Here is a 23657-nt window from a genome sequence, read left to right on the forward strand (position 1 = left end):
AATGTTAGCTAGGCTAAGTGTTAGGGTTAGGGGTTAAGGTTAGGGTTAAGTTTTAGGAGTTAAAGTAAGGGTTAGAGGGAGGGTTAGCTATAAGTGTTAAGGTTAGGGGAAGGGTTAGCTAACATGCTAAGTAGTTGGAAAGTAACTAGAAAGTAGTTGAAAAGTTGCTAATTAGCTAAAATGCTAAAGTTGTCCATAATACGTCCACCGATTCACCCCAACCAAGCCACCAACTTTTTTTTTGCCTTAAGTAACCTTCTGTCTTATGTAACCATACCAAACATAACGTATCATACTAATTTGTGTCTCGGAATTACATTTACTCTTATCATACTAATTTGAGTGTCTCGGATTTACATTTACTATGTTATGTGTAGTCTATGAGACCAGGCTGCTGAACTGCCTCAATACCAAAAGGAGTGAGACTGCCCCACTCCTTGAAAAAAAAGTATCCTCTTACCATGCTAATAGAAAATCAATACAGATGCCACAAACTTTCACACACAGGTCCATTTAATGTTGAAACCGAGTCAAGAAGAGACCTCTTCAGACTTAAACTATTCAGAATTCCTTTCAGAAAGAGACTAAACAGAAAGAAAAGAAAATGACTTTGAAGATCATCTGCCATTACATTTTGGAGGGGAGATTAGGTGTATCAAACTGGTTGCTCAACATGATATCGGTCTTCTGGCTCCTACTAAGCTCAGGTAAGATTCACTCAGACAGTTTTCCTCTTCTACAATCAGCCATGACACAATGGATTAAATAACCATAAATATTAATTAAATACAAACATTAAAGACCAGTTTACCAGTCTGTACTATTAGGAATGGTCTACATGAAACAAGCAACATTTAAAGATGATTGACATATTGAGACAGGAGTTTCTACTCATTGCTATTAACTGTTTTCAAATACATTTTTAACTTGGTCTGAAATTACCAGTCGTATTGAAATAAATTATTACAATGTCTGAGTGTGTTGTTTTATTATAATGCTATTTGTTATTTTATAGCAAATGTATGACTTAATGGAACCCTTCTGTGAGCGTCCTATCCTGTAAATCCAATAATATGATTTTAGGAAGTCCATCCGTTTGAATCAGGGTTTTAACCAACTCAAACTAGGGTTACAAAATTCCAGTAACTTCCTCGGAATTCCCAGGTTTTTCCAGAAATCCCGGTTGGAGGCTTCCCAGACTTCCTGCTTATTCCTTTCTGATTCCAGGAATATTCCAACTGGGATTTCTGGAAAACCTGGGAACTTTGTGAAAGTTACCTGGAATATTGCAGCCCTGTCTGATAATGTCACGTTCCTGACCTGTTTTCTGTTGTTTTGTATGTGTTTATTGGTCAGGGCGTGAGTTTTGGGTGGGCAGTCTATGTTTTCTGTTTCTATGTTGGTTTTGGGTTGCCTGGTATGGCTCTCAATTAGAGGCAGGTGTTTGACGTTTCCTCTGATTGAGAGTCATATTAAGGTAGGTTGTTCTCACTGTTTGTTTGTGGGTGATTGTTCCTGTGTCTGTGTAATCCACATGGGACTGTTTCGTTTGTTCGTTCGTTTTAGGTAGTCTGTTCCTGTTCTTGCGTCCTTCGTCTATATTCGTAAGTTCGTTTGTTTCAGGTCTGTTGCCTTCGTTTATTGTTTTGTAGTTTGTTCTAGTGTTTTGTCAGTGTTTCGTCTTGGTAATAAATTCAGTTATGTATTCACAACCCGCTGCGCCTTGGTCCGTTCATACACCACCAGACGAACGTTACAGATAATAATAATATTGCAGCCCTATCTGTGAGACGAATGAAGAATATCAGGCAATTTCCTGTCACTTACAAATAAATGAATGCATGGATGGTAAAATATTTTCAATTTAATGATAATAATATGTTTATTCATTATGCTTCGTAAACATGTTTTTCAGTCTAAGTAGTGGATTGTAGTTAATTGTTGTGGAGACACAATGTCTTGAAACATAACACATTGAAGATTATTGTGTCTTAAAATGACACAATCAAGTTGAAAATGGATGAATACTGTAAATCATCAGGTAGAATTCTGTCATATGCAAGATGGACAGGGTTTGCGTTTTATTTGAGATATCAATAGTATTGTAAAATTCTGCTAACTTTCCCCAAATTCCCAGGTTTTCCATAAATCCCTGTTTGAAGTTTTCTAGAAATAAGCAGGAAAATAGGAATGCTTCAACCAGGATTTCTGGAAAACCTGGGAATTTTTGAAACCCTTCTGTATATCAATGAGTTAAATTTCATATGATTGATTTACTACTTGACTTCCATTCAGGATCTCTGGCTGATAGCAGATAACAGATAGCAGATAAACCCAAGAGGTCTGCTCTGAACCAACTCACCAGGACCCTCCTGCGTAAATACAACTGTGGAGTCAGACCTGTTCAGAACTGGACCAGTCCCACGCTCATCCACATAGACCTCATAATGCAGTCTGTGCTTGATGTGGTAAAAAACCCTATATAGCTTTATCTAAATAATTAATTATTTAAGTCTAAAATACAATATGATTACCTGCCATGCTTCTGGTAATATGTAACACAGGAAATGAAAACATCGTTGATGTTGCTCAATTACATTTTTTTTGGTATGAAATATTAATCTTGTATCTGTAAATACATTTTGACCATTTGTAGCTACACATTTCAAGGGTCTGCACAAATTATTTACACCCAAAAATGTAACAAAGTAATACTCAATAATAGATGTTTTGAAAATCTACTTTTTACAGGATGGAAAGACCCAGCAAGTAACCACAAGCATTTGGTACAGGCAGGTTGGTATGTGTTCTTCTATTGGTGTTAAACATACATTTCAAAATGTTCATGCAACGAAAAACCATCACTGGCCCCTTCCATAAATAGGAATAGTTAAAAATGTAATTACTTCGACTACCCCTTCAAGGAATAATCACATCTACGCATTATATTTATAGTTTCAATGGAGTGGTGGAGTGAGCCATTAATTAAAAAAAACATGAAAATAAAATCAGGATGAGGAGAATCTCATTAGGGTTCATTTGTTCGGTGGGGCCAGCGGACATGAGTCTCCAGGCTCACTCTCCATTCACTTTAATGCAATTGCAACACCATTGTTGACTTTGCTCATTTTCCCATCCGCCGCTTGTCCTTGTGCCATTGATTGAGCGCCAGAGGGTACACCTAAAGTCAAACATAAAATGTTCAGTATTTTGTTCAAAAACACTGAATGACAATGCCATTGGTGTACTTATACAAATGCAATGTTCTCTTCAGATATTTGAATATGAGTGAATGAGGCACAATAATGTCTGTTTTGCATTATTCTTTTCCACCCAATATACACATTATGTCTGCCTTAACATGAATACCACGTTTAGCTGTTTCTACGAATCCTGTGTCTGTTCCATGTTTCATTTCAGTTACATAATATATTTAAAGCTTCTGCATGGTTTTCACATGGTTGTCTGTCTGAAAGACAGGGAGCCTGCTTCAGCCAATGCGTCTTCAGCCTTGTCTGGCATGCAACAATTGCGTTATTGAATGCCAAAACAGTCAGGCAACCATCTGTCATGTACTTCATATGACTGGTCTTGTGATGTCTTTCCTGTTTACAATGTCAGATCTGGACTGAGGAGTTCTTGGTGTGGGATCCCGAGGAGTTTCACTGAGATCTCTCTGCCCTCTGACGCTATATGGTTGCCCGATCTCATCATCAGTGAATTGTAAGAATTGACACTATGTATTCCTGTTCAAATTTCATAACATGTCATTGGATTACTTAATACACTCAGTCTCTTCGCAGAAATGTTCAACATTTGTCCTTTTAATTTAAAATGACAGACTGAAAAGGAAGTGTGTTGACCAGGGTCAGTGTCTCATGTTCAACATACAGTACTGTAAGCAGCTGGAACTCTTGTTTTCCCTATAAGTCGTGTTCTTCCCCCTGTTAGTGTGGATGTAGGGGAGTCCCCTGCCATTCCCTATGTGTATGTCAACTCATCGGGGATGGTGAAAAACAACAAGCCTATCCAGGTGGTGTCTGCGTGTGACTTAGAGTTGTACGCCTTCCCCTTTGACAAGCAGAGCTGCACTCTGACCTTCCGCAGCTGGCTTCACTCAGGTTAGCATAGAGAGCTGTAAACACGCTAACATTAATACCCAGTCAAATGACTATACATCTGGATATGCACAGATGGATGACGTGGCTAAAACACACAATTAGAAGTGCAAAATTACAATGGCATACCTTTCGATACACAAAATACATGCATAAAGCTATGGCACATACAGTATTAAGTACACGAGCACATAAAACCCATACAGCTGGTAATTTAATATTGTATCAAATCAATAGCAGGTCATATTGACTGAGTGTCATTAAGGCTTAGTAAACTCTCTCCCTGACTTCTACCATCATGTATGCAGTGAGTGAGGTGAACCTGACTCTGTGGAGGAGTGCGGAGGACATCGCCAATGATCAGAAGTCGTTTATGGACGATGGCGAGTGGGAGCTGATGTCTGTGCCCTCCCGCTACTGGCAGCTCCGGCTGGATGGCAGAGACTATGCCCACATCCAGTTCAACGTGTGTGCCTACTGTTACCAGATCTAGGTCTCTCTTTGTTTCTCTTCAGATACTTGATTTGAAGGAAAGTATTTGAAGAAATACAAATATGACCTATATGTCTAGTGCCAACTATCCACATATACAGCAATACATATCCAGTCAGTAAATATGTAATATGTGAATAGGTGTGTTAGTGAGATTTTCTATATGGATTGATGTCTATCCAACAGGAAACAAAAAGATACACACTTCTCTTGTAGGGAGACTGTGACTGTACAATGACAACTAAATCAGATTGAGTATCGACAGGAGGTTTTTAGCCATCCCCTTCTCCTGGTACTCCTGTTGTGAAGGTGTTAAAGAGATCAGCCAGGGCTTCACGGACAGGATTAAGCGCTAATGCTAATAGATGAGGATGAGGCGCGTCCAGCATGCTGAGAGAGAGAGGCACCATAATGAGGCTGTCTCTGTGGCAGCTGATCAATGGCCGCCTTGTTCTGCCGGAGAAATGGGCCCTGGGCCTGGTGCAGGTGGGGGAGAGACTGCCTGCGAGGATAGGCTAGGCGGGGTTCTGTTGTACATTCAGCTCAGGAGGGCACTTAATGATGGAGTGTCAATCCAGCAGGGCTCATTGGGTTACCTTTACACTACTTGTGAAAGCGGTTAAGGGGATTCATGTGTTTTGGGGTACTGGAACAGGACAGGAGGGTAATACTGTGGAATATGGTTTTCTTGTGGGTTCAGTTGAAAAAGGTACAGTTGATATCTAAAGCTAAAATGGTGCAGAACTAGGTTTAAGTTAGTGAAGGGAAAAACATTTATTTCTCAATTTCTCACCTATGGGGGAGTTCAAACACATTCTTGACCCACGTGTGACATGAAATAGAAAAGTAAAACTCTCACCCTCTTTTTCACTCCCTCTCACCCCCACTGGTCAGGTGTTGATCCGCCGGCGCCCCCTGCTGTACGTGGTGAGTCTGCTCATCCCCAGCATCTTCCTCAGCTTCTACTTGCCGCACAACAGTGGCACGCGCATCACCTTCAAGACCAGCATCCTCCTGGGCTACACTGTCTTCAGGGTAAACCTGATGGACGAGATGCCTGCCACCACCATCAGAACACCACTCATAGGTATCATACACCAGCTCCTCTCCTCATCTTTGTTTCAAATGTTCTCTCATATTGTTTGACACACCAAGCTTGCCCTTCATACCCAGCCAAATGAGATGGTTTAGAATGAGTTGGACCGCAGAGTGAAGGAAAAGCAGCCAAGAAGTGCTCAGCATATGTGGGAACTCCTTTAAGACTGTTTGAAAAGCATTCCTCATGAAGCTGGTTGAGAGAATCCCAAGAGTGTGCAAAGCTGTCATCAAGGCAAAGTGTGGCTACTTTGAAAAATCTAAAATCTAAAATATATTTTGATATATTTAACACTTTTTTGGTTACTGGATGATTCCATATTCCATATTTTTTCCTTTTTTTTCCTTGGGTCACTATCTATTTTGCCAATTTGGATTGATCCCCTCTACCACACGGAACCCCACTACACGGAACCCCACTAACCTACCGACGGAAACGCACGAGGTATCTACAAACAGACCTCCATCCTATGCTGCTACCGATAGCCATATACCCGGCCAGCTGTCTGGATCGCCACGACCCCAACCAACCTCTACTCACTGGACCCTTATTGATCACTCGATTAGCATGCCTCTCCTTAATGTAAATATGCCTTGTCCATTGCTGTTCTGGTTAGTGTTTATTGGCTTATTTCACTGTAGAGATTCTAGCCCTGCTCTCTATACCATATCCAACCTCTCAGTTCCACCACCCACATATGCGATGACATCACCTGGTTTCAATGATGTTTCTAGAGACAATATCTCTCTCATCATCACTCAATACCTAGGTTTACCTCCACTGTATTCACATCCTACCATACCTTTGTCTGTACATTATTCCTTTAAACTATTTTATCGCCCCCAGAAACTTCCTTTTACTCTCTGCTCTAGTAGCTCTAGGCGACCAATTCTCATAGCTTTTAGCCGTACCCTTATCCTACTCCTCCTCTGTTCCTCTGGTGATGTAGAGGTGAATCCAGGCCCTGCAGTACCTGGCTCCACTCCTATTCCCCAGGCGCTCTCTTTTGATGACTTCTGTAACCGTAATAGCCTTGGCTTCATGCATGTTAACATTAGAAGCCTCCTCCCTAAGTTTGTTTTGTTCACTGCTTTAGCACACTCTGCCAACCCGGATGTTTTAGCCGTGTCTGAATCCTGGCTTAGAAAGACCACCAAAAATTCAGACATTTTCATCCCCAATTACAAGATTTTCAGACAAGATAGAACGGCCAAAGGGGGTGGTGTTGCAATCTACTGCAAAGACTGCCTGCAGAGTTCTGTTATACTATCCAGGTCTGTTCCCAAACAATTTGAACTTCTACTTTTAAAAATCCACCTCTCTAAAAACAAGTCTCTCACCGTTGCCGCCTGCTATAGACCACCCTCTGCCCCCAGCTGTGCTCTGGACACTATATGTGAACTGATTGCCCCCCATCTATCTTCAGAGCTCGTGCTGCTAGGCGACCTAAATTTGAACATGCTCAACACCCCAGCCACCCTACAATCTAAGCTTGATGCCCTCAATCTCACACAAATTATCAATGAACCTACCAGGTACCACCCCAATTCCGTAAACACGGGTACCCTCATAGATATCATCCTAACAAACTTGCCCTCCAAATACACCTCTGCTGTTTTCAACCAAGATCTCAGCGATCACTGCCTCATTGCCTGCATCCGTAATGGGTCAGCGGTCAAACGACCTCCACTCATCATTGTCAAACGCTCCCTGAAACACTTCAGCGAGCAGGCCTTTCTAATCGACCTGGCCGGGGTATCCTGGAAGGATATTGATCTCATCCCGTCAGTAGAGGATGCCTGGTCATTTTTTAAAAATGCCTTCCTCACCATCTTGAATAAGCATGCCCCATTCAAGAAATTTAGAACCAGGAACAGATATAGCCCTTGGTTCTCTCCTGACCTGACTGCCCTTAACCAACAGAAAAACATCCTATGGCGTTCTGCATTAGCATCGAACAGCCCCCGTGATATGCAACTTTTCAGGGAAGCCAGAAACCAATATACACAGGCAGTTAGAACAGCCAAGTCTAGCTTTTTCAAGCAGAAATTTGCTTCCTGCAACACAAATTCAAAAAAGTTCTGGGACACCGTAAAGTCCATGGAGAATAAGAACACCTCCTCCCAGCTTCCAACCGCTCTGAAGATAGGAAACACTGTCACCACCGACAAATCCACTATAATTGAGAATTTCAATAAGCATTTTTCTACGGCTGGCCATGCTTTCCACCTGGCTACCCCTACCCCGGACAACAGCACTGCCCTCCCCTCTGCTACTCGCCCAAGCCTTCCCCATTTCTCTTTCTCCCAAATACAGTCAGCTGATGTTCTAAATGAGCTGCAAAATCTGGACCCTTACAAATCAGCCGGGCTAGATAATCTGGACCCTTTCTTTCTAAAACTATCTGCTGAAATTGTTGCCACCCCTATTACTAGCCTCTTCAACCTCTCTTTCGTGTCATCTGAGATCCCCAAAGATTGGAAAGCAGCTGCGGTTATCCCCCTCTTCAAAGGGGGGGACACCCTTGACCCTAACTGCTACAGACCTATATCTATCCTACCCTGCCTTTCTAAGGTCTTCGAAAGCCAAGTCAACAAACAGATTACCGACCATTTTGAATCCCACCACACCTTCTCCGCTATGCAATCTGGTTTCAGAGCTGGCCATGGGTGCACCTCAGCCACGCTCAAGGTCATAAACGATATCGTAACCGCCATCGATAGGAAACAATACTGTGCAGCCGTATTCATTGACCTGGCCAAGGCTTTTGACTCTGTCAATCACCACATCCTCATTGGCAGACTCGACAGCCTTGGTTTCTCTAATGATTGCCTCGCCTGGTTCACCAACTACTTCTCTGATCGAGTTCAGTGTGTCAAATCGGAGGGTCTGTTGTCCGGGCCTCTGGCAGTCTCTATGGGGGTGCCACAGGGTTCAATTCTTGGACCGACTCTCTTCTCTGTTTACATCAATGATGTCGCTCTTGCTGCTGGTGATTCTCTGATCCACCTCTACGCAGACGACACTATTCTGTATACTTCTGGCCCTTCTTTTGACACTGTGTTAACAACCCTCCAGGCGAGCTTCAATGCCATACAACTCTCCTTCCGTGGCCTCCAACTGCTCTTAAATACAAGTAAAACCAAATGCATGCTCTTCAACCGATCGCTGCCTGCTCCTGCCCGCCTGTCCAACATCACTACTTTGGACGGCTCTGACTTAGAATATGTGGACAACTACAAATACCTAGGTGTCTGGTTAGACTGTAAACTCTCCTTCCAGACTCACATCAAACATCTCCAATCCAAAGTCAAATCTAGAATTGGCTTCCTATTCCGCAACAAAGCATCCTTTACTCATGCTGCCAAACATACCCTTGTAAAACTGACCATCCTACCAATCCTCGACTTCGGTGATGTCATTTACAAAATAGCCTCCAAAACCCTACTCAATAAATTGGATGCAGTCTATCACAGTGCCATCCGTTTTGTCACCAAAGCCCCATATACTACCCACCACTGCGACCTGTACACTCTCGTTGGCTGGCCCTCGCTTCATACTCGTCGCCAAACCCACTGGTTCCAGGTCATCTACAAGACCCTGCTAGGTAAAGTCCCCCCTTATCTCAGCTCGCTGGTCACCATAGCAGCACCTACCTGTAGCACGCGCTCCAGCAGGTATATCTCTCTAGTCACCCCCAAAACCAATTCTTCCTTTGGACGCCTCTCCTTCCAGTTCTCTGCTGCCAATGACTGGAACGAACTACAAAAATCTCTGAAACTGGAAACACTTATCTCCCTCACTAGCTTTAAGCACCGGCTGTCAGAGCAGCTCATAGATTACTGCACCTGTACATAACCCATCTACAATTTAGCCCAAACAACTACCTCTTTACCTACTGTATTTATTTATTAATTTATTTTGCTCCTTTGCACCCCATTATTTCTGTCTCTACTTTGCACTTTCTTCCACTGCAAACCAACCATTCCAGTGTTTTTTTAGTTTTTATTTTACTTGCTGTGTTGTACTCACTTCGCCTCCATGGCCTTTTATATTTTTATTTATTTATACATATATTTGTTTGCCTTCACCTCCCTTATCTCACCTCACTTGCTCACATTGTATATAGACTTATTTTTTTTCCACTGTATTATTGACTATATGTTTGTTTTACTCCATGTGTAACTATGTGTTGTTGTATGTGTCGAACTGCTTTGCTTTATCTTGGCCAGGTCGCAATTGTAAATGAGAACGTGTTCTCAATTTGCCTACCTGGTTAAATAAAGGTTAAATAAAAAATAAATAAATAAAATAAATATGTGTTATTTCATAGTGTAGATGTCTTTACTATTATTCTACATTGTAGAAAATAGTAAAATAAAGAAAACATTGAATGAGTAGGTGTGTCCAAACTTTTGACTGGTACTGTATTTCTGATCTAAAACATGTCCTGGAAAAATGAAGATTAGTCTTTTTCTAACAGGTGTATTGTTGATGTTTGGTGTTCTCCATCCTATGTGTGTGTTCTTTGTGGTGTGCATGGCGTTGCTGGTGCTGAATCTAGCCATCTCCATATTTGTAGTGAAGCTCCTCCACCACAATGAGAAGGAGGTCAAGGAGATGTCAGTGTCCGCCTGTCTCCTCGATAAGTACGGCTCGTCCAGCCAGACCTTCCTCGAGAGCAACTTCACCTCTGTCAAAACACTAAATGATGTGGATCAGTGTGGTGGTGAGAGGGGACCTGTGTTTGGATGCTTTGTATTTCTTAGTCAAAGGACACAAGAGTTTGACTAGGTATTAGGACCAAACATTTAGCAGGTGGTGGTTTTCCTAACTTTCCACAGATTTATTTACCTCAGATTTCTTATTCTATTTGATATGTAATGGCCAGCTCTGACTCATTTTCATGTTGACAACACCTCTATGTTGCTCTGTATTAACATCAAAACGATCAGAGAGAAAATACACCTTTACAGTATGTCTAGACATACTAGTGGTAAGAAAAAGTATGTGAACCCTTTGGAATTACCTGGACTTCTGCATAAATTGGTTATACAATGTGTTCTGATCTTCATCACCTAACTTCTGTTGAGCTTCAATTGGCGGACAGATAGCCTTACATTCTCCTGCAAAATGTCTTGATAAACTTGGGAATTGATTTTTCCATCGATGATAGCAAGCTGTCCAGGCCCTGAGGCAGCAAAGCAGCTCCAAACCATAATGCTCCCTCCACCATACTTTACAGTTGGGATGAGGTTTTGATGTTGGTGTGCTGTGCCTTTTTTCTCCACACATAGTGTTGTGTGTTCCTTCCAAACAATTCAACTTTAGTTTCATCTGTCCACAGAATAATTTGCCAGTAGCACTGTTGAACATCCAGGTGCATTTTTGCAAACTTCAGACGTGCAGAAATGTTTTTTTTTGGACAGCAGTGGCTTCCGTGGTGTCCTACCATGAACACCATTCTTGTTAAGTGTTTTACTTATTGTGGACTCGTCAACAGAGATGTTAGCATGTTCCAGAGATTTCTGTAAGTCTATAGCTGACACTAGGATTCTTCTTAACCTCATGAAGCATTCTGCGCTGTGCTCTTGCATTCATCTTTGCAGGAAGGCCACTCCTAGGGAGAGTAGCAACAGTGCTGAACTTTCCCCATTATAGACATTTTGTCTTACCGTGGACTGATGAACATCAAGGCTTTTAGAGATACTTTTGTAACCCTTTCCAGCTTAATGCAAGTCAACATTTCTTAGTCTTGTGTCTTCTAAGATCTCTTTTGTTTGAGGCATGGTTCACATCAGGCAATGCTTCTTGTGGATAGCAAATTCAAATTTAGTGAGTTTTTTATAGGGCAGGGCAGCTCTAACCAACATATCCAATCTCGTCTCAATGATTGTACTCCAGGTTAGCTGACTCCTGACTCCAATTAGCTTTTGGAGAAGTCTTTAGTCTAGGGGTTCACACACTTTTTACAACCTACACTGTGAATGTTTAAATTATGTATTCAGTATAGACAAGAAAAATACAATAATTTGTGTGTTATTAGTTTAAGCAGACTGTGTTTGTCTGTTGTTGTGACTTAGATGAAGATCAGGTCTAATTTGATGACCAATTTATGCAGAAATCCAGATAATTCCAAATGGTTCACATACTTTTTCTTGCCACTGTATTCAATCAACAGTGACTTTTATTTAATTTATTTGTTAAGATTGCGTTGTAGCAACAGAATATCTTCTCTTCGGACCTTCATGTGTCCAACCCCATCATAACCCCACTTACATGTTGTCCCTCCAGGCTTTGAGTTTGACCTGGCTCCAGAGGAACTGCTGTCTCTGAGCAAGCCCCAGGAGAGTGCTCCTCGGCTGGAGAGTATTCTCCAGGAGGTGGTGGCCCTGAGGCTCTACCTGCAGGAGGGAGAGAGTGACGACTCCGCCCAGGCTGACTGGGTGGCCCTCTGCTGCAAGGTGGACCTCCTCCTGTTCCGAGTCTACCTGCAAATTCTGGTTGTCTACACCAGCACTCTGCTGCTACTGTGGGCCATCTGGAGCTCTGCATGAGGATAGAAGGGGAAAAAACTTTGTTCAAATGCATTTATTTTGCTCTAATAAAATGTTAAAAGTCAATTAAGGGTTATTGATGTGGTTGAGCCGACCCCCTTTGTCCCCACTTCTTCTTTTGATACGGTAGCAGCTAGAAGCAATTTAATCAATACTGTATTGTCATGTACTATTGGAAGATTGCGCCATACATAAATACAGACTGATGTATTAACATATTCATTCTGATGTGTTTCATAAAAATATATATCTTGCTCATGTTCCCCGGGCACATTCTGTTACATCAATGCTATATTATTCTACATGAACTTGAATCACCATACTCCCCTGAAACTTGTACAAAATCAATAAAGCACATTCGAAGTCTAGCTTAGGCAACTGCATTCCATGTTGGCTCACTGATAGTCCTAAAAAAGATACATGAGCTACTCATAAAAACCTTTGGCTGGGAACGATCTATGTAAATAGAATTTTCCCTTGAACACCAGACATTTGCTTTGAGCAGATCACGTTACAACCCATTGTATGGCCACCTTGAGTTGAGTAAATAAATGAATGCTGGTTATTGTTTGCTGAAATGTTATGTTGTACATTCATATTTGTGATGTAACTTCTTAGTCCCCTTCATATCAAACAATTCATGTTGCTAGCCTACATATAAATGAATATTTTCAACTGTGGCAATTGGTTTGATTATGTATCCTGTTTTTAGCTAGAGTTGTGCAGGGATATAGATGCTGTGGAACTACAGTACCAGTCAAAAGTTTGGACACACCTACTCATTCAAGGGTTTCTTTATTTTTTACTATTCTCTACCTTGTAGAATAATAGTGAAGGCATCAAACTATGAAATAACACATGTGGAATCATGTAGTAACCAAAAAAGTGTTAGTTGCAAAAACCATCAAGCGCTATGATGAAACTGGCTCTCATGAGGACCGCCACAGGAAAGGAAGACCCAGAGTTACCTCTGCTTGTGAAGGATGGTTTCGTTCTCTTTTAACATAAATATATGCCTTATAGAAGTAGGACATGTTAATCACAAAACATAGCATGACTGCAGAAAGGCTGTTGTTAATCTAGGGTGTCGACTGGGTAAACCACAAGGTTGAGACAAGATGGAAAAATGCTGAATAACAAGAAAACAGGAACTGAGGAATGTGTAGGGAAAATGCTGAATAACAAGAAAACAGGAACGGAGGAATGAGTAGAAACCAACAAATCAGCTCAATCTTCACAAGAACCATTCCGGACATTTCAATCCTGAGTGCTGTGACTGGACACCACCGATAGGCTAGCAAGTTTAAAACCACGCTAAGCCTCTACTGTGACAGGCCAACTCTAAAGTTGGAACTAACTCTGGAACAGTATAAAAGAAGATGTCTGTACTATTTCAGTCAGTTCTCTGCTTTACCCTGCGTGGTGATACAGTGAACCCGTATATACGAAAATTGCATTTACCATTTATCACTTGTGTTAAATAAAGATAATTATAGTATAATCAGTGACTCTGAATCACATTTTATCCTGATACCAGATTTGACGCAACCGTTCACATGCTGCAAAGGATAAATTCATTGGAATAACTGCACCTCAGATTGCAGCCCAAATAAATGCTTCACGGAGTTCAAGTAACAGACATCTCAACATCAACTGTTCAGAGGAGACTGCGTGAATCAGGCCTTCGTGGTCGAATTGCTGCAAAGAAACCACTACCAAATGACATCAATAATAAGAAGAGACTTGCTTGGGCCAAGAAACACAAGCAATTGACATTAGACCGGTGGAAATCTGTCCTTTAGTCCAAATTTGAGATTTTTGGTTCCAACCATGTGTCTTTGTGAGACGCAGAGTAGTTGAACGAATGATCTCTAAATGTGTGGTTCCCACCGTGAAGCATGGAGGAGGAGGTGTAATGTTGTGGGGGTGCTTTGCTGGTGATATGTCATCCCATCTGGTTTGGGCTTAGTGGGACTGTAATTTGTTTTCAACAGCACAATGACCCAACACACCTGTAGGCTGTGTAAGGGCTATTTGACCAAGAGGGAAAGTGATGGAGTACTGCATCAGATGACCTGCCCTCCACAATCACCTGACCTCAACCCAATTAAGATGACTTGGGATGAGTTGGACTGCAGAGTGAAGGAAAAGCAGCTCAGCATATGTGGGAACTCATTCAAGACTGTTGGAAAAGCATTCCAGGTAAAGCTGGCTGAGACAATGCCAAGAGTGTGCAAAGCTGTCATCATGGCAAAGGGTGGCTACCTTGAAGAATCTAAAATACAAAATATATTTTGATGTATTTAACACATTTCTGGTTACTACATGATTCCATATGTGTTATTTCATCGTTTTGATGTCTTCACTATTATTCTACAATGTAGAAAATAGTAAAAATAAAGAAAAACCCTTGAATGAGTAGGTGCGTCCTAAACATTTGACTGTTACTGTATTTTAAAGGATCCAGCCAGTACAATGAGTAATGACTGATTTGCTCTTAGTAGCTACATATTTTCAAGTGTTTTTGTGTGTCATTAATGGACATGATTTTTCAACAAAGTTTTATCTCTTTAGTCCCCCAAAACATGAAATGTTTAATTGTTGATGTATGCAGTAGGCATGTTTTTTATCCAAAGATGACGCAAGTGTTTTCGCAGCAGTGTGTATCATCTATCCATGTAACAGAAACTGTATCAGCAGGATCCTATCACATAATAAAAGTCCTAGATTCAATTTCGTTGTAGATTGCAGTACATATTCCCCCAACATAAGCAGTTTAAGAAATCAATGAACAAAATTATGTCTAAGATCAGTATCAAATGTCAGTTGGATCTTGTTAGGTAGATAAGAGAAAACCGACCTGCACTTAAACTCCCATATGAAAACCAAGCTGCCAGAGAAAATAGGCCTATGCTCCTCTGTATGTTCAGGAAATCAATTTCTTAATGCAGGATTTTTTTTGAGAGAAATCATATCTCCACAGTAAGCTCATCTCATATGTACATACTGTACTCTATACCATCTATTGCATCTTGCCATCTTTATGTAATACATGTATCACTAGCCACTTTAAATAATGCCACTTTTATATGTTTACATACCCTACATTACTCATCTCATATGTATATACTGTACTCGACACCATCTACTGCATCTTGCCTATGCCGTTCTGTACCATCACTCATTCATATATCTTTATGTACATATTCTTCATCCCTTTACACTTGTGTGTATAAGGTAGTTGTTGTGAAATTGTTAGGTAGATTACTCGTTGGTTATTACTGCATTGTCGGAACTAGAAGCACAAGCATTTCGCTACACTCGCATTAACATCTGCTAACCATGTGTATGTGACAAATAACATTTGATTTGATTTGATTTTAAGCTTATAAAATACATTGAGGATTCAGTTGGAGGAAAAAGCTGATATACCACACGAAACTTGATCCATACACAGACATCTGTTAGGCTACACGGCCAGATACTGTAAACTTGGATAGGCCTGAGTGCTCTGAGTTATCTGCTCAGGACGTGATGACATAAGATAACCTCAGCTGCTTCCAATCCCCATCATAAAATCCCCGATGGACACACCCTCGTGTTCATAGTTACATCAGCTGGCTAAGGCAGCGTCATGCAGAATGAAACTTAATTTAACTAATACATGATACTGTAGACATTAGGCTACAGTGGACACTCCTGAATATGGGTCTCGGCGGCGCCAGTAGACTGCTGCATCTCAAAACTGAGCACTGCTCATTATAGACAAGCTCAAGGCAGAGAAGTGAAACGTAGTGCAGAATGAGAAGTTCAGCACTTTGGACAGCGATCGTCTTGCTCCTGATACAAGGCACCGCGCGAGCCTGCACAGGTAAGAAGATGCACGTGCAAAATTAATTCCAGATAGGTTGTGGCGTTATTGACAGAGGTTGCCTGTTTTGGAAGTTGCCATTTTATATAATGCTAGATTTACACAATAATAATTGTATAACACTCAATATGTTGCATTTAGTGGATAGCATAAGTGGATATGTTGAATCAGTATGTTGAAGCGATGTGTTTTACCTCCGTTAGTCAAGAAACCGGGCAATAATACCGGACACTTTGCCAATGCCACCTTGGTATGTCTCTCCGAGTACTTGAGTGCTGGGTACAAGAAGGGGATTTGACCCGTGCGCAACTGGCGAAATTGCACAATGGTGGCCATCGACCTTATGGTGGATTCTATCCTCAGTGTGGTAAGTAGGCCTCCTGCTCTTAGTAGAATAATAGTTCAGTATACTGAGATTGTGTGTAGCCTATGTTGATCTTCACTATTTGCCCTATGTTACAACAGGACGAGAAGAACCAGGTTCTGACAACATATGTATGGTACAGGCAGGTAAGACAAATAACTATTTGCAATAAATAGCAAAATAACTATTTAAACAACAAATAGATTTAGTTGAAAAAAAGTTTCCAAGAAATTAAAACATACATAAAACTTGTAAAAACTACAGTAGAACATTGTTATGTCTCTCCTTTGGACATTTATCAAACACTTCTTCACAGAGGATCTTACAGTTATAAGCGATTATACCATACTTGTTATTATTAATACTAGACCATGCTTACTGGCTTATGCTATAACTCTGTATCAGGAATGGACAGATTAATTATTGATATGGAACCCAGAGGACTTTGATGATGTGAATCAAATGTCCATACCGACTGCCAATGTGTGGGTGCCTGACATACTAATCAACGAGTTGTAAGTCCAGTGTTTTGTGATCGTTATTGTCAGTGTAGGCCATCGCATTTTAGGCCATGCAGTCAAATCAAAGTCTGCATAAAAGAGTATCGTTATCTTTGATTAAGCATTACTAAAGTACAGTGCAGTGTAAAGTGTGTGTGTGTAATACGCTGAAATATTAGTTGTCCAAATCAGCCACAAACATATTTATTGCATCTCTTTGCTTTGGTTTGAGTTGTGCTTCCTGCTGTAATCTCTCAGTGTGGATGTGGGTAAGTCTCTGGATATTCCCTGTGTGTACGTGACCCATTATGGTCTGGTGCGCAACTACAAGCCCATCCAGGTGATGACAGCCTGCACTCTCAACATCTACAACTTCCCCTTTGACGTCCAGAACTGCAGCCTGACCTTCCAGTGCTGGCTCCATACCCGTAAAACATGTCTTATTTAGTCATTTGGCTATGCATGTGGCGAAAAGCTTTACAACTGCACATACTGTAGGCTACAATACCAGGTAAGGATGCCTTTTTTTATTTTTTGTAAGGGAGGTGGGGATGGATAAGCTAAGTGTCAGTCACTCAGTCCTCAACATTTTTGTATTATTCTTTATTTTTTAAAATAATTTTCCTAGTGCCAGCTGTGGCTGAGGACTGCTGATAATGGTCATTTACATAATTTACATTAATCTGAACCCACTGACCTATGTCTCATCCATGTTCATGTCTGTAGTTAATGACATTGACCTCAAGCTGATGAGGAGCGCGGAGGAACTCAAGGTGGACAAGAGTGTCTTCATGAACAGGGGGGAGTGGGAGCTGCTACATGTCCTGTCTAAATACAAGCGCTTCAGTCTGGACAACATTGACTCCTATGCCGAGATGAAGTTCAATGTGAGTATACATAACAATCATTCATTAGCTTTTATTTATGTATTCATGACAGGTTTGGGCAATATATTATTTGGCAATGATTGACCTGGTTTATAAGATTGTTAGGGTTGCAAAATTCTGTTTGCAAACAACTTTCCCAAAATTCACAAGTTTTCCAGATATTCTGGTAGGAGGATTCTCAGATTTCCTGCTTATTCCCTCCTGATTCCAGTAATCTTCCAACCAGGATTTCTGGAAAACCGGGGAATTTTGGGAAAATTAACGGAATTTAGGCAACCCTATGCATGATGATGAAGTAAATGGCAATAATTGAAAGAGTACAATAAAGGGATGGGAAAGATCCCCACAATTCAGCAAGTGCCTACACATGTTAAAATTATATGCAGTATATACTTTTCAATTACTATATACAATCATGTTCAAATCAATCATATCATGTACATAATACCTTAGCGCAAATCATTTATTCAAAACCAACTGAACCTGACAGAAAAGCAAGACCTTTAGTAAGAATAGATCAAATAGAGAAATATATGACGATAGTAGACCCTAACCTTGACCTCTACCGCATGAGGCTTTATTAGAAACATAAGATCTTCAGCTGTATTAAATATGTATTGAGAATGGACCTTTTTCTTATGCATCATACAAAGAAAGCAGGCTTGCTTTATGGAAAATTAACAAAAGGATATGAGTGAGGATCTATATGTGAAAGTGTGATAGAGAGTGGGAGTCCATCCCACCTCCGTTTTAGGGTCATTGATAGAATCTGTTGGTATATTGTTCTCCTCACGATCAAAATGTTTTTCTGCCAGATATATGTAGTGAGATATGGAAATGCGTACTACTTCTTGTTAATTACTGCTCTATTCCCAATTATTGTTTATTTGGATCCCCATTAGCTTTGCAGAAACATCACAAGTAACATAACACTGATACACTGATAGACAAGTGTCTGTGTGTGTGTGCGTCCTCTCACAGTCCTGATACACTGATAGACAAGTGTCTGTGTGTGTGTGCGTCCTCTCACAGTCCTGATACACTGATAGACAAGGACAGTCACACAAATAAAAATTACAACGATATACAAACAATGATCGAGTGCCGAGTGTCTGAGTGTCTGTTTGTGCGTGTCCTCTCACAGTCCCCACCTTCCATGAGATGTTGTTTAATCAGTTTTTTAAAGGAAATTTAGCTGTTTGCTTGAGTAAATGGAGATGGAAGGGAATTCTATGACTCTGTATAAAACTGTGCCTTGCTGTGAATTCGTTTTTGGACTTGGGGACTGTGAAGAGACCCCTGGTGCATGTCTTATGGGGTATGTATGGGTGTCTGAGCTGAATGTTATTTGATTATGCAGACAATCTGGAATGTTCATCACAGTAATACTTCTCATAAAAACTAGAAGAGAAGCAATGAATCTCTCGTCAACCTTGATGAATGTCATCAGGTGGTGATCCGAAGCAGACCTCTGTTCTACACTGTGAACCTGTTGCCGCCCAGCATCTTCCTGATGGTGATGGACCTGGTGGGCTTCTACTTCCCCCCGGACAGCGGAGAGCGGGTGTCCTTCAAGATCACTCCTGGGCTACTCTGTCTTCCTCATCATCGTCTCCGGCACGCTGCCCTCCGCCGCCATCGGCACGCCGCTCATAGGTGAGAAATGCAGCTGGTGCATTAGTGGCTCAGATTTTTGAGATGTGTCATTAAGGATGGAATTGTGAGCTCTATTGCAGTTAAGAATAGGTTGAGGTAGTAGTGAAGGACTATTGTTTGTTGGGGCCCTGGTCAAAAGTAGTGCACTACATAGGGAATAGGTTGCCATTTGCGATGTAGCCGTTGTCTTCTAAGGGTATACCTTGTAGTGTGCAGAGGTCATATCGATTCATCCCTCTCTCTCTAGATGTATACTTTGTAGTGTGAATGGCTCTGTTGGTGATCAGCCTGACAGACACAGTGTTGATAGTCCGTCTGGTGCATAAGCAGGACCTGCAGCCCCACGTGCCCCAGTGGCTCAAACACTTGGTGCTGGAGCGGGTCACAGTCCTCCTGTGCATCCGCAACAAGCACAGCCTGTGCTCCTTGCTGTCCCGGGACTACGACCACGTGGGCCATTACAAAGAGAACAACATCAGCCAGGGTATTGTATCTACATGAGGGTTGGGTAGGAAGAAGAGTATGAGATAAGGAGAAAAGAGGGAAGGGAGAGGGAAAAGGTTAGCTTTAAGAGGGAAAAAAGACATGGGCAGTAGTTCTAGTATACAATGTTCTCTCTGAGCAGTATTCATTGATTTAAAAAATACAGCAGCATTACAACATTTATCATAGAGAGTGAGAAAGAGAGAGAAAAGGATAAAAAGAGATACATTTACAGGTCTGTTTTCTCTCTTTGGAAATAATCAATGTCTGTCGCTTTGGGACAATAAATAAATGTTGCATCCACAAACTCAACACAACATTGGATACTTAAAATACAAGTACATCCTGTTATATGACCCCACTCCACCCACTCTCTCCCTGTGTGACCCCTTGCAGCTCTATGTAACCACCACCACCTTCACCACACCTGCGAGATCGGCCGTGGCGGCGAGGACAGCAGGGAGCAGGGTCTGGGGGGCCTGGTGGTCCTGCCCGTGGTGCGTGACACCACACAGCTCGTTATGGACAACATCTTGCACGAGATCTCGTCCATCCGCGGCATCCTGGAGAAGAAGGACGAATGCTGGGACATTGCCAAGGAGTGGCTGCAGGTGGGCTACGTGCTGGACGTGCTGCTCTTCAGGGTCTACCTGGTGGCCATGCTGGCCTACAGCATCACCCTGGGGACCCTCTGGTCCATGTACCAGTACGCATGAGCGCCTCACAGTGGAGGAGGGTCTAATGGTGGATGTGGAGGGCCTTATTGTGGAGCAAGGCCTGATGATGTAGGTGGAGGGTCTTACTGTGGGGGAGGGCCTGACGGTGGATGTGGGGACATAGAGGGCTTACGCATGCCTGATACAAAGAGTTTTATTGAGGTGGATCTGTTCAGTTGAGCATCATGGTAGAGGTAAGGTAGGGGGCACTTTGAGTCTGAGGTCATTCTTGGGAGTAGAGAGATGAGTGGGAAGATGCAGTGGATGATGGTATAGGAGGATATATGGAATATGTGGAGGAGAGGTAATGCTATTTGGTTGCATTTGCTTTTAAATGGCATAGTTTGTATATTCCAAGATCAACTTCACTCCTTCAGTTGAATATAGTGTTAATATTGTTAATAAATTATAAGAAACATATAACGTGATATTAATCATCACATTTCAATTGATAAAGTTTATTTATTATTACGAAAGTCACTGAAAGTCACTGACTATTAAAGTTAATTTAATTATGTCCCTTACATGCCATCAATCAGGTATCTAGCCATGATGATGACAGACTGGATTCAATCGGATCATGCTTGTAGACAATGCAGCTTTTAAAGGCAATGTTACCACGTTTGCGCACTTCGCGGAGATCGCATTCAAGGAAGAAGCTGCAGATGTCTGTTCAATTGGAAATTGGGATGGAATCCTGGCCAAAGTTTGTTTTAAGCTTTTTCCATTGAACTTCCTTAACACTGTCACGTTGTATAAATGATTGGAGACAGGCGCAGGAATACGTAATAGTAGGTTTTAATACTCCCCCCAAATTACACAACATGCCATGAAAGGCATAGGGACGAAGCCCAAAACAAACACGTATACAAAACACACAGGGATGTATCCCAAACAAAAGAGCGAGGTTAAACCTCTAATAAATACACGGGACGAGACCCGTAATAACAATTGCACAAAACACGTAAGTACTCACAGGACCAATGGACATGGTAACAATAACCGACAAGACAATGGTGACCAGAGGGCACATATATACAGTTACTAATTAGGAGATTTGGAATCAGGTGTGCGTAACGAGACAGTTCAGTGAAGCCTAGAGGCCGGTGACGTAGACCTCCGGAATTGGTACACGGAAAGAGCAGCAGTACCGGGGGAATCCGTGACAAATACAGCCAATGTCCACATTCAGGAAAATGCCAGATAGGCTGGTCCATTTTTTGCCTCCTGGGCCTGTCAAACTTTTATTTTTCTCACCAAATTATCATTATCTGGCTAATAATGGGGGCCTCTTGGGAAAAAATATGGGCCGGTGTGGGGGCCTCAAGGAATCTGCTAGGGCAGATTTCTTGTCCCAGTCCGCCCCTGTCCACATTCAAATGATGGGAGGTGAAAATAAAGCAATTTTCCACTTTATATTATAATTATTTGTATTATTATTACATTTCCGGGTTAGGGTTTAAGTCATACAAGAGACTTCAATACACCACACTAACCACAGGGTGGCACAGTAGTGCTCTGCCCAGCACTATCCAGCCTCATGCTCCAGTACAGAGAAGGTATGGGTATTATTAATTCCTCTCAGGGATGGCCTATTTTTATTTATTTTTTATTTAACAAGGCAAGTCAGTTAAGAATAAATTTGTATTTACAATGACGGCCTACCCCGTCCAAACCCTCCCCTAACCCGGACGATGCTGGGCCAATTGTACGCGGTCTTATGGGACTCCCGATCAATGCCGGTTGTGATACAGCCCGGGATCAAACCCGGGTCTGTAGTGAAGCCTCTAGCACTGTGATGCAGTGCCTTAGACAACTGTGCTACTTGGAACCCTAGCAAGAGGACTGACACTAATGTACTAAACGTAAAGATTTTGGCCTCACTGGAAAATGTACTCAGTGGGAGTACTCAGATAGGATAAATGCCATTGACACCCAACATAATTAAAGCCTAAAACCGTTCCACAGTAAATGGGAGCATCGATCCCAATATATTCAACAAGTATCCAGGCTGCAGCAGTTCCTGAGTCTGTGTGGACGACTGACTCTAGCCCTTTTAGTTCAGCACTATGCCTGGCTGTTTCATTCCCCCTGAGTTTTAGCTGATTTTCAGCTATAATAAATGCTTTATCAGTGTGACGCTTGGATTAGAAAATCTCTGAAAATGTCTGGTATGTATAAATGGTGTTCTAAAACTAATTACAGTAAACATTCCAAAATGGTAATAAAAAACAACACAGGAAATGTTATCAATGAGTATTGCCATAAATAAGCATGACCCCAGGCTTTCAATAGTTTGTCTATTTTTTTAAATAATAATCAAGTACAACCAGAGAGGGTAGACATCTGACTAGGGCTGCAACATTCCGGAACGTTCCCAAATTCCCAGGTTTTACTCAAATCTTTTTTGGAGGATTAGGGATTTCCTGATTATTCCCCCCTGACATACCTGGGAATTTTGATAAAGCTACCGGAATTTTTGCATCCCTACATCGGACTGTAGCCTACCATCTTTGGTGAAGTAGTATACTGTAGTACACTAGACTAACACTAGAGGGTTCCATTACCAGCATTAACCAGTACTACACTTATGGAGTTGCAGGAATACACACTGAGCTTAAACAGTCATTTCTACACCAACAGGTAAGTTCATAAGACACATCTCCAAATTGCAATGAAGCTATGGACCTCTATTTTATAAACTCCTTGAAGAACATCTACTTTAAATAAACAACAAATTACAATTCCAGAGATGACGCCAAAACTACAATTACTATTCCACCATATCAAGATTGAAGCCTCAGTGCACAGAAAAGTTTGTTCAATCAGTAACCTTAATCAGTAACCTCAGTAAACCTTTTAAATAATTATCCCCATCCAACATATTCACAAACCACAAAAGTTCAGTGACTACAAA

General features: G+C 41.5%; 1 protein-coding gene and 2 pseudogenes across 1 annotated transcript; all 3 read left to right on the forward strand.

The window, feature by feature from the left end:
• The first annotated feature begins 1498 nt into the window (after positions 1–1498).
• Positions 1499–5828, forward strand: LOC139537565 (5-hydroxytryptamine receptor 3B-like; annotated as a pseudogene).
• Positions 5829–10245: 4417 nt separating this feature from the next.
• On the forward strand, positions 10246–12359 carry LOC139536728 (5-hydroxytryptamine receptor 3A). Its single transcript, XM_071337326.1, has 2 exons — positions 10246–10435; positions 11995–12359. The coding sequence occupies exons 1-2, from the start codon at positions 10246–10248 to the stop codon at positions 12261–12263; spliced, it is 459 nt and encodes a 152-aa protein (XP_071193427.1). The 3' UTR covers positions 12264–12359.
• Positions 12360–16609: 4250 nt separating this feature from the next.
• Positions 16610–22958, forward strand: LOC139537566 (5-hydroxytryptamine receptor 3A-like; annotated as a pseudogene).
• Positions 22959–23657: the final 699 nt, after the last annotated feature.

The sequence above is a fragment of the Salvelinus alpinus genome, chromosome 13 (assembly GCF_045679555.1).
Source record: "Salvelinus alpinus chromosome 13, SLU_Salpinus.1, whole genome shotgun sequence".
Lineage (NCBI taxonomy): Eukaryota > Metazoa > Chordata > Actinopteri > Salmoniformes > Salmonidae > Salvelinus > Salvelinus alpinus.

Bases quoted from the DNA above. Each gene is read 5' to 3' on its own strand.
- LOC139536728 (XM_071337326.1), top strand. From the start codon at position 10,246: ATGGCGTTGCTGGTGCTGAATCTAGCCATCTCCATATTTGTAGTGAAG. The intron at 10,436-11,994 runs GTGAGAGGGGAC...TACATGTTGTCC, and splicing joins TGATGTGGATCAGTGTGGTG to CTCCAGGCTTTGAGTTTGAC.